Here is a 21,021-nt window from a genome sequence, read left to right as displayed (position 1 = left end):
CCTTTCATCGAGCAGCCCCAGCGCCCAGGATGGGGTGTGGTGCTCAGAGACGTTAAATACTTGGAGAAAGAATAGCTCAGTCCCGCGATTCTAGATAGCCGTTGGCAGAGCTGATTAGCTGGTCAAGACCAAAGGGCCGAGACAATCCAGCCAAGGTCATTCTTATCACGGATCCAGCTCTAGGCTCCCTGTATTTTTTTTTCCCCTGTGGAAGAAAAGCCAAGGAGTAAAGGTTGTGTTTCTTCCCAGGGCTAAGCGCAGGGTCTGGTTCACAGGAGGCGCTCAGTAAATGCTGGCTGAGTGCACCGGCTTTTCGCCTAGGCTAAGACCTCTTTAGCATGAAGACATTTTAAATGCTGTCTTTGAAATAAAGGAGGAAATATGCTGGTATGAGACTGTTTTAAATCTGGTTACTCTCCAACACAGATGAACCTGATCATGTCTGGCCTCCCGGGCCCCCCGCCCGGCACATCCTCATCCCCTGCGGACAGAACTGAGCTCTATGCTCTCTTCCACACAGCTCTCCCCGGGAAAAGCACTTCCAGATCTCACAGATTCAACTATCAGGGACTGAAAAATGGCAATGCTTTGCAGAAATCAGATAATCAGTAACATTAATGACTATTAAATAGTAACATTAGCCTTAATTTCAATCACAAAGGTGTGCGAGCTTGACTTCCTGGCTGCTTCATGGAGCGGGGTGTTGGCAACACAAGCTGAAGGTCTCTGCTCGCTGGTTCACCCCGTGCCCTCCAGCTGCCAAGCAGGAATCTCCCTGCAGACTTCACACTACCTACAGGTGGACAACTTCTGTGAACTGCTCAAAGTATAGGTACTGCTGAGGCTGGCCCTTTCTATTTCTGGAGGGCAATTCTGGCTGCTAAAAAGAAATGTGCTGAGATGAAAACCGATCAAGTTCTCCACTCCCTGGTCCAAGCATCAGGACGGCTCTTCCACCGCTAACCCACAGGCCTGGCAGAATGGCCAAGGTGCTTTCCCAGCTCTGAAGTCTTCCCCCTTGCCTGAGCAAAGTCTGGGAAGACCCAAGGGCTGGGCCTTCAGGTGACTACAAGCAAAGGCGGGAAAAGGAATTAAAACCTGAAGCAACCAACGTTTGCAAGCAAAGACTTTTCTGCCCGGTTAAACAGACTTAGGGCTATTTTTGGTTTGCTCTTAAAAAGGCAAAGGACGATGGCCTGCTGGGTGCCAATTTGCAGAAACAAACTCCTTACTCAGCTCAGGGCTCAAAATACACCCCAGCCGAGAAGTTTCGGCTAGCGCTGCCAGTGTGCAGAGTAAAGCCATAGAAGGTCAAAGTTTAGGAAGCCAAGGGAGCATCTTAGCATCATATGATTCCTGCCCACATGGACTTGTGGGTATTTCTGAAACAGCTTAACAACGGACTTCGGCTGGCTTCATTCTGGTACAATGGGATTAATATGTGATAAAACGATGTTTTGGTCATCTGCAAAGGAAGGTCAGTTCCCACCAATCAGAGCACACATCATAATCCCAAGGCAGCAAAAGCTCTGCTGGTGGAAAGGAAAAAAAAAGAAAAGAAAAGAAAAGAAAACCAATCTGGCATGATAAATCGGGCTGCCCTGGCCAAGCTGCCAAACATACGCCACATTTCTCTTTAATTCTACTCTGAAATTGGACCACTGGTGGACTGGATCAATCCCCCTACAGCTCTCTGGCTCCGACATCTAAGCGAGGCCATTCCCTTCACAGGGAACGCTGGCAAATCCTAACATTCTTGTCAGTCTTACACTTGGAGACTTTTCTTGAAAACAACCGCCTCCCCGTCATTATTTGAGGCAGGTGAGCCCAGGAGGAATGCCTGCAATGCACACCGGGCCAGAGCATGAGCTGCTCTTAAAACATCTGACTGATCCCAGATTCCACGAAACAAAGGCCCAGACGCACTGCTTCTCAATGGGCCCACAACAGGGCAGGTTTTCTACAATTACCACTTTGGGAAGAAAACAAAACAACAAGTGAACTTCAGAGTCACAGCGATACACTCAACAGGGACCAACTCTTAAAAGAACAGAAGAATTTTGCAGCAAATCCAGTTAAAAAACAACAACAAAAAGAACAAAAAAACACCCTGTCATTTCCAAGGAAAACAGAAGAAAAATAGTAGTGATGAAAGAAAAACATTCAGAGAAGTAATTTTCAGGACTGGTCACTGGATCCAGCACAAACCAGCCCAAATGCCCCACACACACTGCAGTGCATAGCAAGGACCTTGAAGCAAGCAAGACCATTAATCAGAAGGTGGCTTTTGAAGCATGTCAATATAGTTTTAATGAGGCATGCCTTACCAGATCCTAATTCGTTGAAAAGTTATGCTCCATTTCCATTTTGACACTCATCATAGTTCAAATTAAAAAATTAATGAGAATACCAAATCCCCAGTCCATTCCCGGTTGATGGGAATCCACCATGGCATCTTGCTCAGGCTCAGCAGGGAGACAGGGGCCCAAGGTTGGTCCCCATACCACCCGGCAGGGGTCCAGCCTCCCCATGAAGCAGCGGACAAAAGCAAATTGCACATCCTAAGTGGCCCAGCTCTAAGAAGGGAATGTCTTTCATGTCTCTACTTTACTTTTTTTTAATTATGTGAACTTTAAATAATTTTCCATAATACATCTATGCCTTAATATTTTAGATTAATAATGAATCAAATTATTTAACACTTTTTCCCCAGACAGGTAAGACAGACACATGAGGAAGATGCACCATATTTAATCTGCTGCTCTGAGTGTGAGTGATTCGACCCGAAGGCTCCCAGCAGCTATCCCAGGAGGAGCAGTCAGGATTCCTGTGCCACCTAGTTCGCCACAGCACTGCCCTGCTTCTTCCTCAGAGTCTACATCACCTAAAAAAAGGTGAAGTGGTGATACGGACATTTGAGGGGTATTGTGAAAATTAGATGAAATGATAACACAAATGGCAGCATCCAGCTCAGCCCCGGGAATATAGCAGGTGTTCAGCGAGTGTTAGCTGCCGACCCCACAACCTACGTCTGCCTCCCTCCCCTCCTCCAGCCACATTCCACAGAAGACAGAGTTAAAAGTGGGAGAGCAGCGCGTTCTGGCAGTAATCTCTGGGCTGCCGCACACCACACGTCGCCTATCAGGCACAGAGTGTGGTGTGTCCAACCTGGGCCTAAGTTCCCACCAGCACACTAAGCCCCCAGGCTGCCTCTCTCACCTGGGGCGAAAGAAGGCTCCTGATGCGCCTCCCATCACCATCAACGCTGTGGTTTCCCTGCTGAGCCCAAGTAAAACCAGCTCGTGCAGCGAGGGAACTGGCTGTCCAGGCTCCCACCAGTGCAGCTGCCTGCGCATCTGACATACAGAGTGACGAGGGAGCCACAGAGAAACTGCCCGGCTGCGGAAAAACACTTCCACTGCCATAAGAACAAGACAGCCTGTTGAACACCAAGAAGACTCCGCTGAGAAAAATGTGCTCATCGTTTCTTACTTCTATGTTTGGTCTATTTATAAATCACAGTAATAACTACATCGGTGAACTAAGCAGAAACGCAGCCGAGCACGCCGTTGGGCCAAGCGGGAAAGCAGCAGTCTCTGCAGCTGACCCAGTGAGGGGCCGGACCCCACCCTCGGCTTCTGCCCCCTCCTCCCATGCACCCCACCCAACCCGCACACGATCAATCAAAACTCTCCGACCCAGAAAAAGAAGGCACACAGCACCTCCCAGGCTGCACCCTGCAGTGCTACCCCGAAGGACTGATGGGCAGTAAATAAGGCCATGCAGGTAAACTGCTCAGCACGCGGCACTGCACACAAAAGTTCCTAAGTGGGCAGATGGTGACAATTTCACATCACGTGCATGCCTTCCCTGCTAACTTTCAAGGACACCTCCTACCTATCCAACTTAACATTTCATCATTTCCCAATAAAGATCATTTCTTTGACTCACATTTCATACGCTCATCCAATGTCTGAGCCAATGTTTAACACTTAGGCTCTTCCACATAAAACTCCAAGTGTATGGCACCCCCAGAAAAACCTGAAAATAAGCCACAGATGCTCATACTCCCACAGGACAAGAAGCGCCTGCAACAAAGGGTCCACCCGCCAGACCCCTTCTTTACACCAAGGCCGTTTTAGGGATCTATTCCACCTCCCACCCCCAACCCCGGGCTCTGGGTATGTGACCCCAATTCTGAGCATATAGTGGGTTCACTTGCATCACAATTCAACCTTCTGTTCTTTAACACTCGTCTAAAATGGCGATCTGTCTAGCCAGGACCTGTCAGTTTCCATCCACCACTTCCTCACTTCCATCACAAGCACCTGCAGCTGGCTTTCTCATCAGCACTATTTACCTCGAGAAATCTCCTCCTCGCTTCTAAATTATTACACAGAAAAGATAGCAAGCCCCAACTCCGCCCACAGGTTTGACTGTTCACACAGCTGCCTCTTGCTGGGAGTTTGTGTCCCTGTAAATGCAAATAGTTGCACAATGGACCTTCCAGACCTCTGTGAAGAGTTTTATCTGTGAATGATGCAAGTCTCCTGCAGTAACGTTTTTTCCCTAGTAAAACTGTTCTGAATTCACACGATGGAACTAAATATATCACTACGGCATAAGAACAAGTTCTCAAGTCACCATTTTAAATGAAATCTAACTGATAGCAATGGTTGGCAACTAATGGTTACACCCAAGAAGGCAGGGGACACAATGAAAAGAATAGGGGACAATCTCGGAGGGCTCAGGTTCTGACCCGGAGTTGGAACCCACTGGCCAAATGACCTAGTAACTCAGTTGGCTCTTGAGGACTGATTTTATTTTACTTCTTTTCATTATTTCCCATAGCTTTATAGGTGTTTTCGAATACTGTGAACATTTTCAAATAACATTATGGGGCAAGTTAATCTTTGGCATCATTTTGAGACCAATCATTCCACATATATGAATACACAAGTAAAGATTTAAAAATTACATGTGATGAGCTCTTTTTTTTTAAGCCAATTTTTGGGTTTTATTCCATTTCAAGCTAGAAGTGAAGCCATAAAGCATTTGTACTGCTTCAGCTGGAGAAACATCCACCGTGGCAGAGACTAGCAGAACCTGGTACCGGGCCCTGCTGGAAGCCTGCTGGATGTGTGTGGCCTCTTCTTCCCTGTTCCTAAAGGTAAGCTCCAAGCAAGTGAAAGCAAGGCATCGGGGGCAAGAGGACAGGTTGTAATCAGAGTGCCTGTGTTGGGTTTTATTAACAACACAGATGGCACTGAAAGAACGGCAACCACGGGAACCTCACCTCTGTCTGGAGGAATCTCGTAACCCAGGAGGGTGCCTGGCTGGAGAGAGAGAAGGTTTCTTGCGTGCTCTGAATTCTGCGGGGAAGAGGGGACACAAAGGCAACCAAGCCCCAGCCCCACAAGAAACCACACAAACAGGCACTTACCAGGTCGATCAGGTCGCTGAGGTTTTTCTCGATTTGCTGTGGAGGCAGGCGCCTCATCAAGTCCAAGGCACAGTCCAGCTGCTGGTCACTCTGTCAAGGGAGAGACAGGAGCGTCTGAGTCACTGTGCACCAGAAACACGAAAAACAAAACAAAACAAAAACCCTTTTCAAAAACATCCTCGCAGTTGCAGCTTGCTGGGGCATCTTGAGACCAGACAGGCCTGCGGGGGCCCCTCCCCCACATCTCCTGGAGGGAGATGCACCAGTCCCTCTCTGGTAGCAGTGTCTGTCTCAAGTGGAAACATCCAAAAGTTAGTTAAGCAAGTGGGAGGTGGGCTGGAGAGCTGGGAAAGCTGCCTTGCTTTACCCACATCTCAAAGCCCCATCAACTTTCCTTCCCCAATGAGACAGACCATCAGACGTATTAACTCCCAACTGGTTCTGCAGTGAGCTGGCTCGCGTCACAGGTTAGGCACTGTCCTTTGCTGGAACCTGGACGTGAACATCAGGAAATATGCTGGATGAGCTCCACGCCAGGGGAAAAACAAGTGGCAAGATGCGCGCAGATGTTTACACTTCTTCAGCCGTTCAGCTGAGGCTGGGTACACCTTCCTGGGTGCCAGGCCCTTGCAAAACAGACCAAGACCTGTACCACCTACAGCCAAGCGCCCGCTCTCACTGGCCACGTGAACTACACGTGCATAAACTGGGGGTAGGTCTGGGAGGATCCAGACAGCCGGTGTTCCCTGAGCACCCTCCCTGAGCTGTGCACGAGTGCTTCACAATAAGCCCTCCATTTCATATTCATGCTGCAAATATTTGCGGAGAGCCACCATGTGCCAGTCACCACAAATACGTAATAAATAATGAAGGGAGGGAGGGAGGATCTGACTGGGGGCAAGACTGGTAGAGAACAAAGTATTAATCGTGCACAGTGGGCTACAGCACAGGAGAGGCCACAGGAGGAATGACCAGAAACAAGGTGAGAAAGGAGGCCCGGTGAAATGGTGAGGACATCACACGCGACCCCAAGATGGGCAAGTAAGGCAGACGGAGTCCCCGACACAACCAACCCGACGCACTCTCTGATTTGTATCCTGAATCCGCTCTGCTCAGGCCTATCTCGGGATTTTTAAAACCCCTAAACCAACAATCTAAAGAATCTTCATAGACTACACAAGGTCTTCCTGGCAACACAACATTTGGTGGTAATTAAATATAACCTTTGGGGGAAAAAAATTATATTTATATATGTATAAAACCTTTGATTATGGCCCCATTAGCACTTCCAGGCAAATGAACCACAGACAGGCTGCGGGACAAGGACCCACTTTATCCACACCAAAGACATAACACATTAAATTAACTGGAGGCAATTTCACTTCCAGGTAATTGATATGGCATGCACGGCAGGTTGTTTTCAAAAAAGAAAAAAACAAAAACAAAAAAACCTTATCCCCTGCTCAATATGGTTATCAGTGACAATTTATTCTGAGACATACAACAAACTGGCTATAACCTGCAGAGAAACACACACACACACACACTCTCTCTCTCTCTCTCTCTCTCTCTCTCTCTCTCTCTCTCTCTCTCTCTCTCTCTCTCCAGGGAACTTACAGCACTTGCTTTGCTTAGTGAAACACTCCAGCAACCAGGTATTCCCTGCTTGGGCCATGTCTTCTATGCCAGCCAAGGCCACGGTGATGTGGGTCTAGCCAGCTGCCAGGGTAAGACATTTTGACACCACTTCTAGGGTCAGGAACACAAATAAACTGATTTGACACTAGAGGGACTTATAGCCAACAGCCTCTTCTGGCATTCAGTAACTTATGACCCTGGGCAAATTTCTTAACTTCAAGGAATCTCTGCTTATTTATCCCATGAAACGGAATAAAGGAAACCCCATTGAAAATAGAAACAGAGGCAGAAGGGGGAGCTCTCTTGCACTACCAGTCAACACACTCCAATAGGGAAAGAGGTACCTTGCATTCCCAGCAGGAAGGGGTCTCTACACCCCAGAGGAGGAAATAAGAGTTCTCCTTGCTCAGGAACAACCCCAGCTAGTGGGAAGCCACCATCACCCTGAACTCTCAGTTTCCTCCAACGGACGTTCCTTCAAAGCACCCCTCTCTGTGCCCGCTTTTTTCTATAATGTTCCTCTCCTTTGTTTGCTGGACTTGTGTATAGTTTTTGCTATTCTTTTCCTGAACTGCAATTCTCTGCTATTCCTGAATAAACCCATTTTGCCAGTAAAATAACTGGCTGTTTTATTTTTAAGGTTGACAATCCATAAAATAGGGATTAATACCTACTTCACGGGGTTGTTGGGATGATTTAGCTAATAGCTGTGAAATGTTTAAAAATAGTGGTATGGGTTTGATTGGGAGTATTTTTTGTGTATGTGTGCAAAAATGTGATTTAATTTAAAAAATTTAAAAATATAAATATTTTATAACACTTGCCTGACTCAACCCAACCCTAAAGTCTTTTCCTGTTGCCCTCAACTGGAGCTAGGTGTTCAAACTCCATAAAATAGCTATGTACGCCCTTGGCCGTGCAGGAATAGAAAACCCTAAATGATTCAAGTTAAATTAGTTAAAAGGTGTAAATTAATGGGCCAAAGACCTTAACAGACATCTCACCAATGAAGAGATACAGTGGCAAATAAGCATATGAAAAGATGCTCAACATCACGTCACCGAGAAATGCAAATGCAAATGAGATATCATTACACATCTACTAGAATTGGCTGAAATCCAGAATTTTGTTAACACAAAAAGCTGAAAAGCATATGAAGCAACAGTAACTGATTCCTTGATGGTGGACAGGCAAAATGGTACCATCACTTTCAAAAACAGTTTGGCGGTTTCTTACAAAACTAAACGTGTTCTTAACACACAATCGGGCAGTCATGCTCCTTGGTATTTCCCCAAAGAAGCTGAAAACTAGTGTCTACACAAAAACCTGCCCACAGATGTTTATGTCAGCTTTAATTTTTGACAAAACTTGGAAGCAGGCAGATGTCCTTCAGTAGGCGAGTGGATAAAGAAACTGTGGTACATCCAGACAATGGAATGTTACCAAATCATGAAAAGACCTGATGAAAGAAGCCCATCTAGAAAGGCTACCACTATATGACTCCAGCTGCATGACGTTCCGGAAGAGACAAGACTACAGAGATAATGTTAAAAAAAAAAAACTCAGCGGTTGCTGGGGGCTAGAGGGGAGCAGATGAGCACAGGCAGAGACCTATCCCAGATAATACTATCGTGGTGGGTACGTGTCATTTTCAGTTTGTCCAAACCCACAGAACATGAGCCCTAATGGAGGCTATGAATTTTGAGTGGTTATGACGTGGCAGTGTAGGTTCACCAACTACAGCTCTCCTGGCGGAAGCTGACAGTGGGAGAGGCTACGCGTGTTCACGGAGGCAGGCAGGGAGGAGATGGGAAATCTCCATAGCTTCTGCTCAATTTTGCTATGAATCTAAAACTGTTCTCAAAAAATCAAGTCTATTAAAAAAAAATGGTGTGTATTAGCATTTCTCAACTGGGATTGACTGTGCCCTCCCCACAAACCCCCAGGAGACATGTGGAACGTATGGAGATATTTTTGGTTGTCATCACTGTGCGGGCGGGGAGCTACTGGTATCTACTGGGGAGGGGGCAGGGATGCTTCTAAAAACCCTACAATGCACAGGACAGACCCCAATAACGTGGCCCAAAATGTCAGTAGAGTCAAGTTTGAGAAACCCTTGTTTAAAAGAACTGTTTTAGGGACTGCATACTCCCAGACAGGTAAATGTAAGGTCCCAGAAAACTGCATGTGCACAGAAACATTTTATATACAATTCTAAATCACAGACTACCCATAACATTAAAAACTTCTGTTCTTTGGAAACAGTTTCAACTGGATAGTAACAATATTCCTGAGAACTTGAAAAAAAATTTTAGATTGAAGCCTAGCTACACTGAATCTTTAATCCAGAACATAGCGGGATGTTCAGAAGAGATTAAGCAGAAATTGAGTACTGTATTAGCCAGGAAAAGTAAAGTCGTAACTTGACCAGAGAAAGTCAACATGAAAAGGCATTGTTTAACTGTTCTGTGGCGCCTATTCACATACCCTCAACCCCAATATGCTGATCACAGCCTTACCACCACCCACCCCCCGGGTGTGCTGGTAACATAAGGCTTCCTTCTGGACCGTCCTCTGACTGCATTTAGTGGAAAGCACTAAAATACTACTACAAAAATGGTCTCACTCATGTTTTGTATTAATCCCAATAATCTTAATAGGAAATATTCATTACAGATTTCTAGAGCTAAAGATGTCTAACTATCATTAAATTTAAAGGATTTAAAGTTTCCTATAAGCCAAGCAACATGGGAAAGCTTAATGACGGCTCATAAAAAGTTAAAATTAGAGTTAGCTGGAGCCCTTCACTTGGGAGTCATCCCAAGTCCTGAGGGGTCCAGACAGGAAATAGCACAAGAGAATGAAGAAAACATGGATGATCTACAGCTACATGCAACAACATGAGTGACCGCAGAAACAGAACGATGGCGGGGCTGGGGTGGGGAAGCAAGTCCCAGGGGACCTCCCAGGATGCTGCCCCTTCTGGGAAGTGCAAAAACAAGCAATGCTGCTGGACACCTGAAACTAACACTGTAAATTAACTATACTGCAATTTTTTAAAAGTCAATTAAAGAAAAGCTTTGAGGAAAAAAAAGCAATACTGAACTTTATTATTTTGTGTGTGTGTGTGTGTGTGTATTTCAAATATGGCAAGGCTTTCTTATTAACCAAGACAAGAGAATGATAAATACAAAATTCAGAGAAGTGAGAAGAGTAGTTATAAGGGAAGAAGCCATCAGCAGAAGATCAAAGTCGATATTCGTCTAGGTTGTGCACAGAACAGTGGGTTCAAGGATAGTCATGGTATCATGATGCTTAAGCTTACACATGTGTTCCTTTATAGTTACCAGATACCTAAATTTTTTATGGATTATTTTATTTTCATATTTTTCACTTTTTATCTGTGATATCACGGGGGGGGTGGTTTATTTACTTATTTATTTTAATGGAGGCACTGGGGATTGAACCCAGGACCTCATGCATGCTAAGCATGGGCTCCACCACTGAGCTAGACCCTCCCCCATTACCTAAATTTTTTTGAATTGATTTTTGTGTACTGTGTAAGACAGTGGTCCAGTTTCATTCTCTTGCATGTGACTGTCCAATTTTCCCAACACCATTTCTTGAAGAGACTATCCTTTCCCCATTGTATATTCTTGGCTCCTCTCTCGTAAATAAACTGACCATATATGCATGGGTTTATTTCTGAGTTCTCTATTCCGCTTCATTGTCATCATTTCACTTCACTAAATATTTTTTAAAGGTAGTAGAAAAAATACAAACAAGAGCAAGCAAGGACAGGAACTGGGATTCGGGTGCTCAGAGTCCGAAGTCTGCACTGTCACTAGATGTCTGTGATTTAGTCTGCTCACTTAACCTCATGGCCTGGGATTTGGGCCAGATGGCCTCTAAGATTTCTCCTAGGTGGCCTGTGCACTGTCTCCTAGTGTAAGTGCAGATGTACCCACTGGGTCCCACCTGCCCCACCCTTCAGTAGCCCCCTGCAGGCCTACAACTCGGTTTCAACTCAATAACCATGCCTTGAGTGCCAACCACTGGCCAGGCCCTGGACCAGGCTCAGTGAATGAAACCTAGTCCTGATGCTCAAGCAACCATCCACAAGAGAGGAAATTATCACAAGGCGAGTGTGATGTCCACAACAACGGGACGCAGAAGGGTGCAAACGAGGCACAGCTCACAACACCCTGATTTGCACTTCTTCATGTATCTGTTATTTCCCTAGGATTTCCTGCCCTGGTCACTGCTAATTGGCTTCCTACTTATCTTGTGTACTATCATCCCATGACAAAGGGCTCTCCACGTGACAGTTCCTTCAAACTCCTAACTGATCCTGACACTTTCCTCATAAAACGCGCTTCCCCAGTTCCACCTTCTGCTGGTGGGGGTCCAGCTCACAAGGTAAACAGCAAAAGAATGACCACGTCACTTCACTCTCCAGAATTCTGTGCCCATTCAATTAGTCATTCAATAATTATTTGAGCGTCTCCTAGGTGACAAGCACTGTTTCTGATGCTGAACGGTGAAAATAACAAAGTCCCTGTCTCCAGGAACTTACAGTGTAGTCAAAACCTATCCAGAAAAAGATCGGAGACGAGCCCTTGTTAAGGATGCTGGGATAAGGAGGGGACGGCTTCCCCGCCGTAAGCTGGTGAGGCTCCGAGGGACGGGTTTAAGCATTTGGTGGTGTTTTTTCAGAATATAAACTGAGCTAGAGAATGTTCCACTTTCTGCTGGCTTTTCACATGACTTAAAGAAAAACACAAACTGTTTAATAAATCACCCTATAACAAGTAAAATAACTGTTAACAGACACTAGAACAATTTCTCAGAGTAAGTCAGTCAGTCAAAGAAAACACTATGGCTTAAAAAAATCTACCAACCACTTTTCAGACCCCAGTCAGTCAATCACTTGCATACAGTAAAATCCGGCCTATTAAATGAACTACAAGGGCAAAGATTAACTTGGAAACCATCACCAGACAACAGCTATTCAGTTCCTGGGTAGGGATGCAGACAACAGGACATGTCTCAACCTGTGATAAACTCACGTTGACTACAATAAACACCCCATCCACAAAAGAAAACAGTGGCAGTAAAGGGCCACAGTGTGTGAGTGGCACGTGGACCCGCCCAATATTTCTCACAAGAGGGGCCACCCAAGTCAGGTACCGCGAGCTGAGCAGGGGCCCTGGGGAGACGTGGGGCAGCAGGTGCCGGGAGACGGGGGACAGGCTGGGAGGTGACCGCGCTTAGGAGGAAGGGCCCCACGGCGGTGCGGCCCTGGTCCGGGGGGCCAACGGCAGGCCGGCTCTGGGGCTCCGCACAGCCGCCCCACTCCCTGTACTTCTGCCTTTGCCGACATTACAGGTACAGCTTCTGTGCCATGTTGTTTGGGCTTTAAAACTTTAAAATCTTCTTCTCCAGAAGGAATGAGGAGCCCCTGAAGGCTTCTCCACAGAGGAATGAGAGGCGTATTGCTGTGCCTTAGAAGATGAAGCAGATTACAGTTTCCAAAAATGGCCATAACAAGCCCTGCCGCCCCACCTGTCCCTCTTACAACGTGACTCTGTCATTCTTCCCAGCGAGAGGTGGCGTCCGTGTCACCTCCCCTTGGAACAGGCTTTTATCAAAGTAGAACAGCAGACCCGATCTCTGCCACCTCTGAGGCCAAATCACGAAAGTCAACTCACCCTCGGCCTTGCCTGCTGACGCCTAGAGCTGCAGCCCCAAGCTGCAACGTCACCAGCTCAACTGCCCTAAGGTGGCCATGCTGTAAAGAGGAGTGACTGAGCCCAGGCGGGAAAGCCACAGGAGGCGGCCCTGCAACTCTGGAAAGTGAGATCCTGGCCAGCCCCCACTGCTCCAGGCCTGCGCTGCTCCAGCCTCAGCTGTCGGACTGCAGTAGCATGAAACCCCAGTCAGTACGCCCAGCCAAGGCTCTCCTGAATTCCTGGCCCAAAAAACCACTGGAGATTCAGATGACATGATTACTTAAAACATCACTAGGCTTTGGGGTGATTCTGTTAGACACAATGATGACTGACACAGAAGGATGCCGCTGGCGACTGTGGGAGACAGTCTGGGTCAGCAGGGGGACCTCCGCAACAACCAGGGCTCTGGCTGTATGGCTGGAGAGGACAGGAGGGCCAGAGTCTTCAAGAGACAGAGCAGACAGGACAGGTTACCTACCAGGAACGAGAAGTCGGAGATGACTAAGTTTTCTAGCGGGGACCACCCGCTAGGAGATGATGCCGCAGCCTGGCTGGCGTGTGTGTGGTTGTGTGCGCCCTTTTGTAACAGTGTTTGGAATTTTAAGGACGATCAGTAACTCAAACTGCTGCGATTTCTGAGCCTGGGCTGCTCTCGTGACTGGCCAACGCAGCACTGTCACTTCGCAGCATCTGTCTACACATAAACAACCAATCAAAGCTTCAAGGCCTTTATAGTTTGTTCTTAGATTCAGCAGAACCTTCACTGGTTTACATTCCCAAGAGGCTCAGCAAACACTTCACAGACAACACGAAGGTAAATGTCACTGGAGCCCAGGCCGATTTATCACAAATTTATGGAGTCTAACTCAACCATGGTTTGTCCTGCATAATCTGTGACCCAACAAGCAACTTTGTTTAAAAGCTGAGTCTGTTTTCCGCTATGTGGCTCAGGAACAATTTGTGCCGGGGGCTATTTGGGGAAGATTCACAGGCCGGTCCAGCCAACTACTCATTTGTAGGTCACTTTGGAAAACTGCACAGTTTGGATTAATAAAAAGAAAAGTGTTTCTTCCACTGACTGACTGCCCTCAGATTGAATCTTCTGGGAGGGACACAGTGATGACAGTGGCACATGGAGGGTGATGTCTCCACAAACCCAAGCAAAAGCATTCCCTCTGGATGACTTCTGTTCCCATGGGAAAACCCAAAACCTCACATCAAGTTAATCAAAGCCACAGTGAGAGCCCACTTGGCAGACCAAGCCTCCTTCAACCTTTTGGCGTTCACAGTATATCATCATAGTTGGGTCAATGTCATCTTCAACGTAAAATTAACCACATCAAGGTGGATAATTCAGTGCCTTGGGTCAATGTCATTTTGATCACCATGAAAACATGATCACTTTACAAGCTTCTGCTTTTAAAACATTCTGCTAGGATCACAGAAATTCAGAGTTGGATGGGCTTTTCAAGTTTCTCTAAGTCTTGCCCCTCATTTTACATGCAATGAGGTTCAGAGAAAGTTTTGCAGAGTCACATAGACAGTGGCAGAACCAGCACTTGACCCCACATCGCATGCTAAGAGGTTTCTATCTTTCCACCTGACTCAGTCCCTGAGGAAGCACATGAGTGCAGGGGAAGCGCTGGGCACACAGAGCTGGACCGCTCGGATGTGGTCTCTGCCCTCATGGAACTTGCACCTAAGGAAGAAGACAGTAAGACACAGGAAGGAAGGACCACACCCTCCTACTCTACACAGAGAGGTACCCCATTATCACATAGGTGCCGAGAGCGCCTCCCCATGACCTTTCCAGATAACCAGAGCACAGCTGGCCCTGTCTCCAGGGATGCAAAACCCACAGATTCAGATGGCTGACGGGAATCACTGTTCTATGTCATTTTATATAATGGACTTGAGTATCCTTAAATTTTGGTCCCTCTCTCTGCAGGGGCTCCTGGAACCAATCTCTCATGGATACTGAGGCATGAATGTACCAACTTTCTATTAATCCTGAAAGATGGGACTCCCTCTAAAATATTGTACAAGGTCCATGTCTTCACATGAGGACAAAGCAATGAACACAGTCAAACCATTTCTCATTGGCCAAGGGACACCATTTAGAGCATCCATTCTTGGAACATGGCCCTGTGTCTGCTTTTTAAATTTTTCTACCTCTTCTGTCAGGCCATCAGCTATACTTTCTCATCTAATCTGCTATGGGCTAGGAAATCAGAAACCTGTCTGTCTTTAAAAACAAACAAACAAATAAACAAACAAACCAACAAACAAACGTTGAGAGAAGGAATGAACCACAGGTTCATAACTTGGGGTCCAGAGTCACAGTCCCAGTTTTGTGGGCGCTTTGACAGTGTGTGAAGGGGTGTGTGTGCACGTTTTTCGAAGATTAAGGGCCCAGAGCTTTCATCCTTTTCTCAAAGAAGTCTAAGACCCTAAAGGCACATATGTGATCTAATAATAAAAATTCCTATTCTTCCATTTAACCTCCAGGGTAGAACTCAGCAAGTCATCACTTAATCCTGTGGAGCTTCAGTTTTTAAAACTTTAAAACACGGGCCTAACCACACTCTCCACCTTGCAGGGCCACTGAGAGTGAGGTAACGTTCCTGGCACAGCATCTGACCCGTAAGGGTGTCCCCAAGGTCCATCCTCCATAAACGGCAGGAACTCTCCCAGAGTGCAAAGCACGTGGCTTATCTGCTAGGACTCTTACATAATAGTTTTTGGGTGCTCAACAGCCCTTTCCACCCTGATTTTTTGCTCATTTGACGCAAGTTTTCCATTTAGGCTGCCAGGAGTCTCTAGAAAGGTAGGTGGAGTGTTATTTCAGTTTCCAAGTCATTAAGCACTGACAAAGGAGAGCAGACTTTCACAACTCTCACCCCACACAATGCCCTGTTTACCATCAATGCACGGACTGATGGCCCCCACTAAAGCCAAAACGGGAGAAGGAAGTGGACCTTCTGGGCAGGACAGTAAGAGCCGACCAAATTCCACATTCACCCACAAAAGACCTTCCTTTTGTTCTTCTGTCCAGTACTGTTCTCTCCTTGTTCAGTTTTCTTTCCCAAGTCTTCTGACCCACCTACCCAGTCCAGAATGACACCAGGAAATATTTCTACCATTTCACTCTCTCCCTACTTACTGGTATTCCCAAGCCCCTCTGAGGTCACTGGAAACATACAAACGGGACAGCCCTAGCAGAGACCCCAAAACTACCTGCCCTCTCCACCCAGCAATGAGAATTTCCAAGTGCCTCTCTCCCTGACGTATTTATTCTGGAGCAAAACTTAGCAACCCACACATAGGCTCTGTGTCAAATACTACAACAGCATCCCTTCAGGGAGTGAAAGATCCAAAGTGAATCACACTCAGGAGGTGGAGCCCTACCTCTGCCGCAGTGTGGCTAAGGACAAGGCTCCAGATAAACGGTTCAGTACTGACAGCCCCCAAATCTTTAACTGCAGAACAGCAAATGGTTTCTCCGCAGGGATCGAAGTTCACCGGGTACATCTGGTGGAAGGGCAACAATTCTCAGTGAGGAGTCAGCAATGGGGGTCCCCGCGGAGGCACAACTGTGTGGGCACATCCAAACTGTGGAAGCGGAGTCACTGCCCAGAGCAAGGCGAGGAGGCACGGGTGTGTTCTGGTGTCTTCTACTTCCCCTGTGAGCAGACAGAGGTCCCCCTTCCTCCTGCACCCCCCACCTCTGTGCACCCCCGCCGAACCCTCAGAAAGCTTGCCGACCTGTATTCTGCTGGAAAATTCCACTCCCAATCAGCACTCAACCTAAAGACAACTGCCGACTGCCTTTTATGACTCGGCCGTACCAAGCAATCAGAGGCAATGACTTTACGCAGGGAAACACCCCAGGTCAGATGACAACGGACAAGTCCACTGCTTGGGATCGCTGTTCGCCAGATTTCTCATGCACTGTTCTTGGCTCTGCTAATCGGCCAGCTGGGTGAACTGGAGCATTTTATCCTGGGTGTGCCTCCCTCCGTCTCTCCAGATTTGAAAACAGACAATCATAGAAATGTTACGCTAAAGGGGATTTCAGAAACCATCTAATCAGCAACTTTTTTCTTTAATGAGGAAAACTGAGGCCCAGTCTTACCCATAACTAATTACGACCTACCATATAACTAAACAGCAAATAAGCCAGGACCAGAAAACAAATCTCTTTATTATACAGTTTAGTGCTTTCCATCTGTTTAACTGTAAGTCAAAATTTAAGAATGGGATGGGATTCATTTTTTCAAAAAATAAAATTTAAAATAAAACTCTGTATTATCAGGATTAACAGTGGCATCATTAAGAACAAATATACAGCTGACCCTTGAACACGATGGGTTTGAACAGTGGTCCACTTACACACAGATTGTTTTAAAAAATAAATACGTATTTGTGCTGTAAGTGTATTTTCTTTTCCTTAATGATTTTCTTAATAACACTTTCTTTTCTCTAGCTTACTTTCTGGGCCTACTGTGGACCAGGCATTGCACATGGGAGTTTTGGGAAAGCCTCACACCAGCTCCATGCGATGGGCATTATAATCCCAAGTTTTACAGATAAGTCAACCAAGGCTCGGAAAGGTTAAGTGACTTGTCCCAGATCCTGAGCAGCAAATGACAGAGAAGGACAGAACAAAACACGTTTTGCCTCCTGCAACCAAACATTCTCAGAAAATGTTAAACAACCCAAACTGAAACAAAATTAATTTCAAATGACTTAGAGAACAACTTGCTAGCTCACAAAATCAGACACTTCTTCCAGGCTGGGCACACCATGGACAATTCTATCTGCACCAAACTCTGAAAAATCTCCTGTCATCCTGCATTACAGAGTCTCTTCCCACAGACACTGTCACTGACGGGTAGATTTCTCAAAACCAGTAAAGGCTTTTTCAGATAGTTTCTCTGGCTGATGGCTTCCTGGACCCCTTCAGAAGATTTGCAGGAGCCATTACCTACTGTCCGATCAGTAATGTTTCACAGATGTCTACAGCTGCTGCCTCTGCAGGATCCTGGCTGGTTTCATGTAACAAGCAACTAATCCCTCCACTTTGTCAACTGGTAGTTAGACACGCAAGAGGGGGCAATCCTGAGACGTCTTCCGTGGATGCCATACACGCTGTCCATTTCTACCTCGATAGCACAAGAAACTCAAGAAGGCTCTCAACCAAAGTCAAAGATGATTAAAGCAGAGTGTCCCTATATTCTAAAGAACAGTTAAAAATTCTTTTGGAAAAAACATTATCCACACGTTCATTGACAACGGCTGAGAAAAGTATACTCTCTTTTTCACAGCAGATAAGCCAATTCACCTAAACATTCCCCTAAACTGATTTATAAGTTGGCCTGGATGAAATCCATAACGTTTGGCCACGGGATCCCACCAATAACACACCACACACAGCTTCCAGAAGTGAAGGGGAGACCCTGGGTCCAAACTGCAAACACACAAGGACAAGTCATGATGGGAGAGTAGCAAGATTTAAAGAATTCGGAGCAGTTAGAGCCTCCATCAATCTAAACATTTTACCTAGAAGAGAGCAGCGTTCCCTCTTGACTTACATCCAAAGGGAGGCTTGAGGAGAAGAACACAGTGCTTACGCATTATCCAAAGCAGCTGGCCCCTTTCTTTCCTGGGTTCCTGAGCTCCCACTTCAGATGCCAGTGTGAATCAATATGGAAGACCTCCCCCCACCGCCCCATCTCTGCCTTCCCCATCCAACTCAAGGGAAGCGCCTTCTTATGGTGCCACACTCTACACGGTCAACCATGGGCACAGCACAGCACAAAGGAATCCTGCCACAATGTTGGGCCCTCTGGAACCCAAAGCTTTCATATCCTTTGGTGATGGTGAAGCACAGTGAACACTTTAACAACCTGTGATCAACTTGCAAATCCTAAGACCTGTCACAAAGCTCCCTGCTACCAGCCATCAGGATACACTAGGCAGCAAGAGGTCTAAAAACGAGGTCCTTCTGGCTTCAGTATCTACGACCTAATACAGACTCCCTGGCTGGGCTGTGGGTGGCACAAAGGGCCCTGGAAGTCAGGCAAGGCAAACGAGGGTTTAAATCCTTCCCTGCCACTTCCTAGCAATGGATTTCTGGAAAAGCCCTTCGCCTTCCTGAGCCTCAATTCCTTCATTCATCAAATGAAACGAACAACAACAACAACAAGAACCTACCTTGCTATCATTAAATATGTGTGAAGAAACAAGTACAGTTTCTGAAACATATTAAGTGCTCAATTTAAAAACAGGTACTATCACCATCCTCTTACAAGGAGCTTAGTCTCACAGGGCACAAGACTCTAACATTCCTACATGGAGTTAAAACACACACACACCTCCCTCCACGTCTGCAGCTGGTACTACCTGAAGGCATACAAGTGGGTAGCCAGGGAGCGAGAGCCTGAAAATCAAAGCAGTCACGGCCACTCCTTTTTGGTTCTTTCCGGACAGAGGAAACTGATCTTTATGAGTGAGAATACTTTCCTCTATCAACAGACAAGTTTCCGTAGAGCTAGAGAACATTCTGCAATAAGACATTTTCACAAGCTCGAAACCTTGTCTCTTTCCATCCTCAACTGAATGCTGAGTGCTATGCCTCAAGGAAGCTGGTAGCTGAGTAAAGAGCTTAAAGCCCTTCAATGAGAGGAGAGGGTATAGCTCAGTGGCAGAGTGCATGCTTAGCATGCACGAGGTCCTGGATTCCATCCCCAGTACTTCCATTAAAAACGAATAAATGAATGAATGAATAATGTCCTTCAATGAACAAAAATAATAAAGGAAAGGGAAGCAATAAGTTCTAATTCCCAAATATCTTTCTGATAACCGAAGACTAAACTTAAACACTGCACAGCACGAGTACCACCTCCCACTCTGCCCTGCAAAGCAGGCGCCACCAATAACACCACAACGACTGCTAACAACCCCTTCACTGGGCGCTTACTCCACGGCAGGCTCCGACTGAAGGGCTCAAAAATGCATTAACAAAAATAAGAGCTAAAATTTATTAAGGCACAGCTCTAAGTGTTTAATATGCCACTATCTCACCTAATCTTAAAAGCAGTCCTAGGAGGTAAGTACTGGTGTCATTCTCAGATGTGGAAATTGACCCTGGGAGGTTCCACAGGTAATGGTGGTGGAGCTGGGGTTCAAAGGCAGGTCTGTCTGACTCCAAAGCCTACCCTGTATTGTCCGGCAGCCAGGCCACCTGCTGCCACCACGCTCTCTTCTTGTCCTGAGGACCACGGCCACCTCTTTGTTTTCGAGGTCCCAAAAGAAAAGGAACTTAACATCCACTTCTGCACAGCTGAGCCAGTGAGGGAGGCATCAGAGCACCCCAGTCAACAACACAGGTTTGAGAGGGGGTGGTCTGCACTCGAATCCTGACTCCACCAGGTTCTGGCAGTGGGACCCTGGACACGTGACCAAACCCTTCTGCGCCTCAGGTTTCCCAGTCTGTAAGACGAGGGGAATTAAACAGCACATGCATACTGCGTATTGTTATTTTAAGGATCAAGGGGGATACTCCTTCTATCACACTTAGCACATCCCTGGGACACAGTCACTGCTGCGTAACTTTTATATGTTAGGTCGACAGACAAGAGGGGAAAACATGGTAGAAGGATAGAACCTAAAATTTCACAACAAAGGCCTCTCTGGCCTCCCACCAATCCCTAGAAATCAGTGCTAGGCTCCGCGTTCGCAGCACGGCAGTTACCGTGAGCACCAGCAAGCGCTCGGGCCTGCAGAGCCTGACGGCTTGGCTGTCCGAGCAATGGAGGGCTAGGTCAGGCTCCGCGATTCGGGCTGAGCCTCCTTCAACCCAAATTTCTACACGGCCGAAATTCAAGGATGGCTTGTATGACAATTCCTTATGAATCTGAAGGCTTGATTTCTCAGAACAGCGCTCCCCATTCCACAGGAGATCAAACTACCTCATCCGGATACATAAACCCACTCACTGACAGCTTTCACTAAAAGTGATCTTGTAACTTCAGGCATTAAGGTCTTCCATGAATATAAGAAATGTCGCCCTGGCTGAGGCCAAAGGCCCTGACAACATGCTTCTGAGAGTAGAAGAAGGAGAAATTTGAGGACAAGGTGCTGAATGACAAAAGGGCTGGGATGTTATTACCCTAATTACCTCCAGCCAGGACATTCCTCACCTAT

At 46.5% G+C, this 21,021-nt stretch overlaps 1 protein-coding gene across 2 annotated transcripts in view; it reads right to left on the bottom strand.

The window, feature by feature from the left end:
• Positions 1-21,021, bottom strand: part of CAPZB (capping actin protein of muscle Z-line subunit beta) — a 130,891-nt gene that overhangs the window by 66,590 nt on the left and 43,280 nt on the right. For both annotated transcript variants that reach the window (XM_064493987.1, XM_031464229.2), the window contains exon 2: positions 5,444-5,533. In XM_064493987.1, coding sequence (XP_064350057.1) covers positions 5,444-5,533 — 90 coding nt within the window. The remainder of the gene's footprint in view (positions 1-5,443; positions 5,534-21,021) is intronic.

The sequence above is a fragment of the Camelus dromedarius genome, chromosome 14 (genome assembly GCF_036321535.1).
Source record: "Camelus dromedarius isolate mCamDro1 chromosome 14, mCamDro1.pat, whole genome shotgun sequence".
Taxonomy (NCBI): Eukaryota; Metazoa; Chordata; class Mammalia; order Artiodactyla; family Camelidae; genus Camelus; species Camelus dromedarius.
Note: the sequence above shows the minus strand (reverse complement) of the source record. Positions and strands in the feature narration are given on the sequence as shown.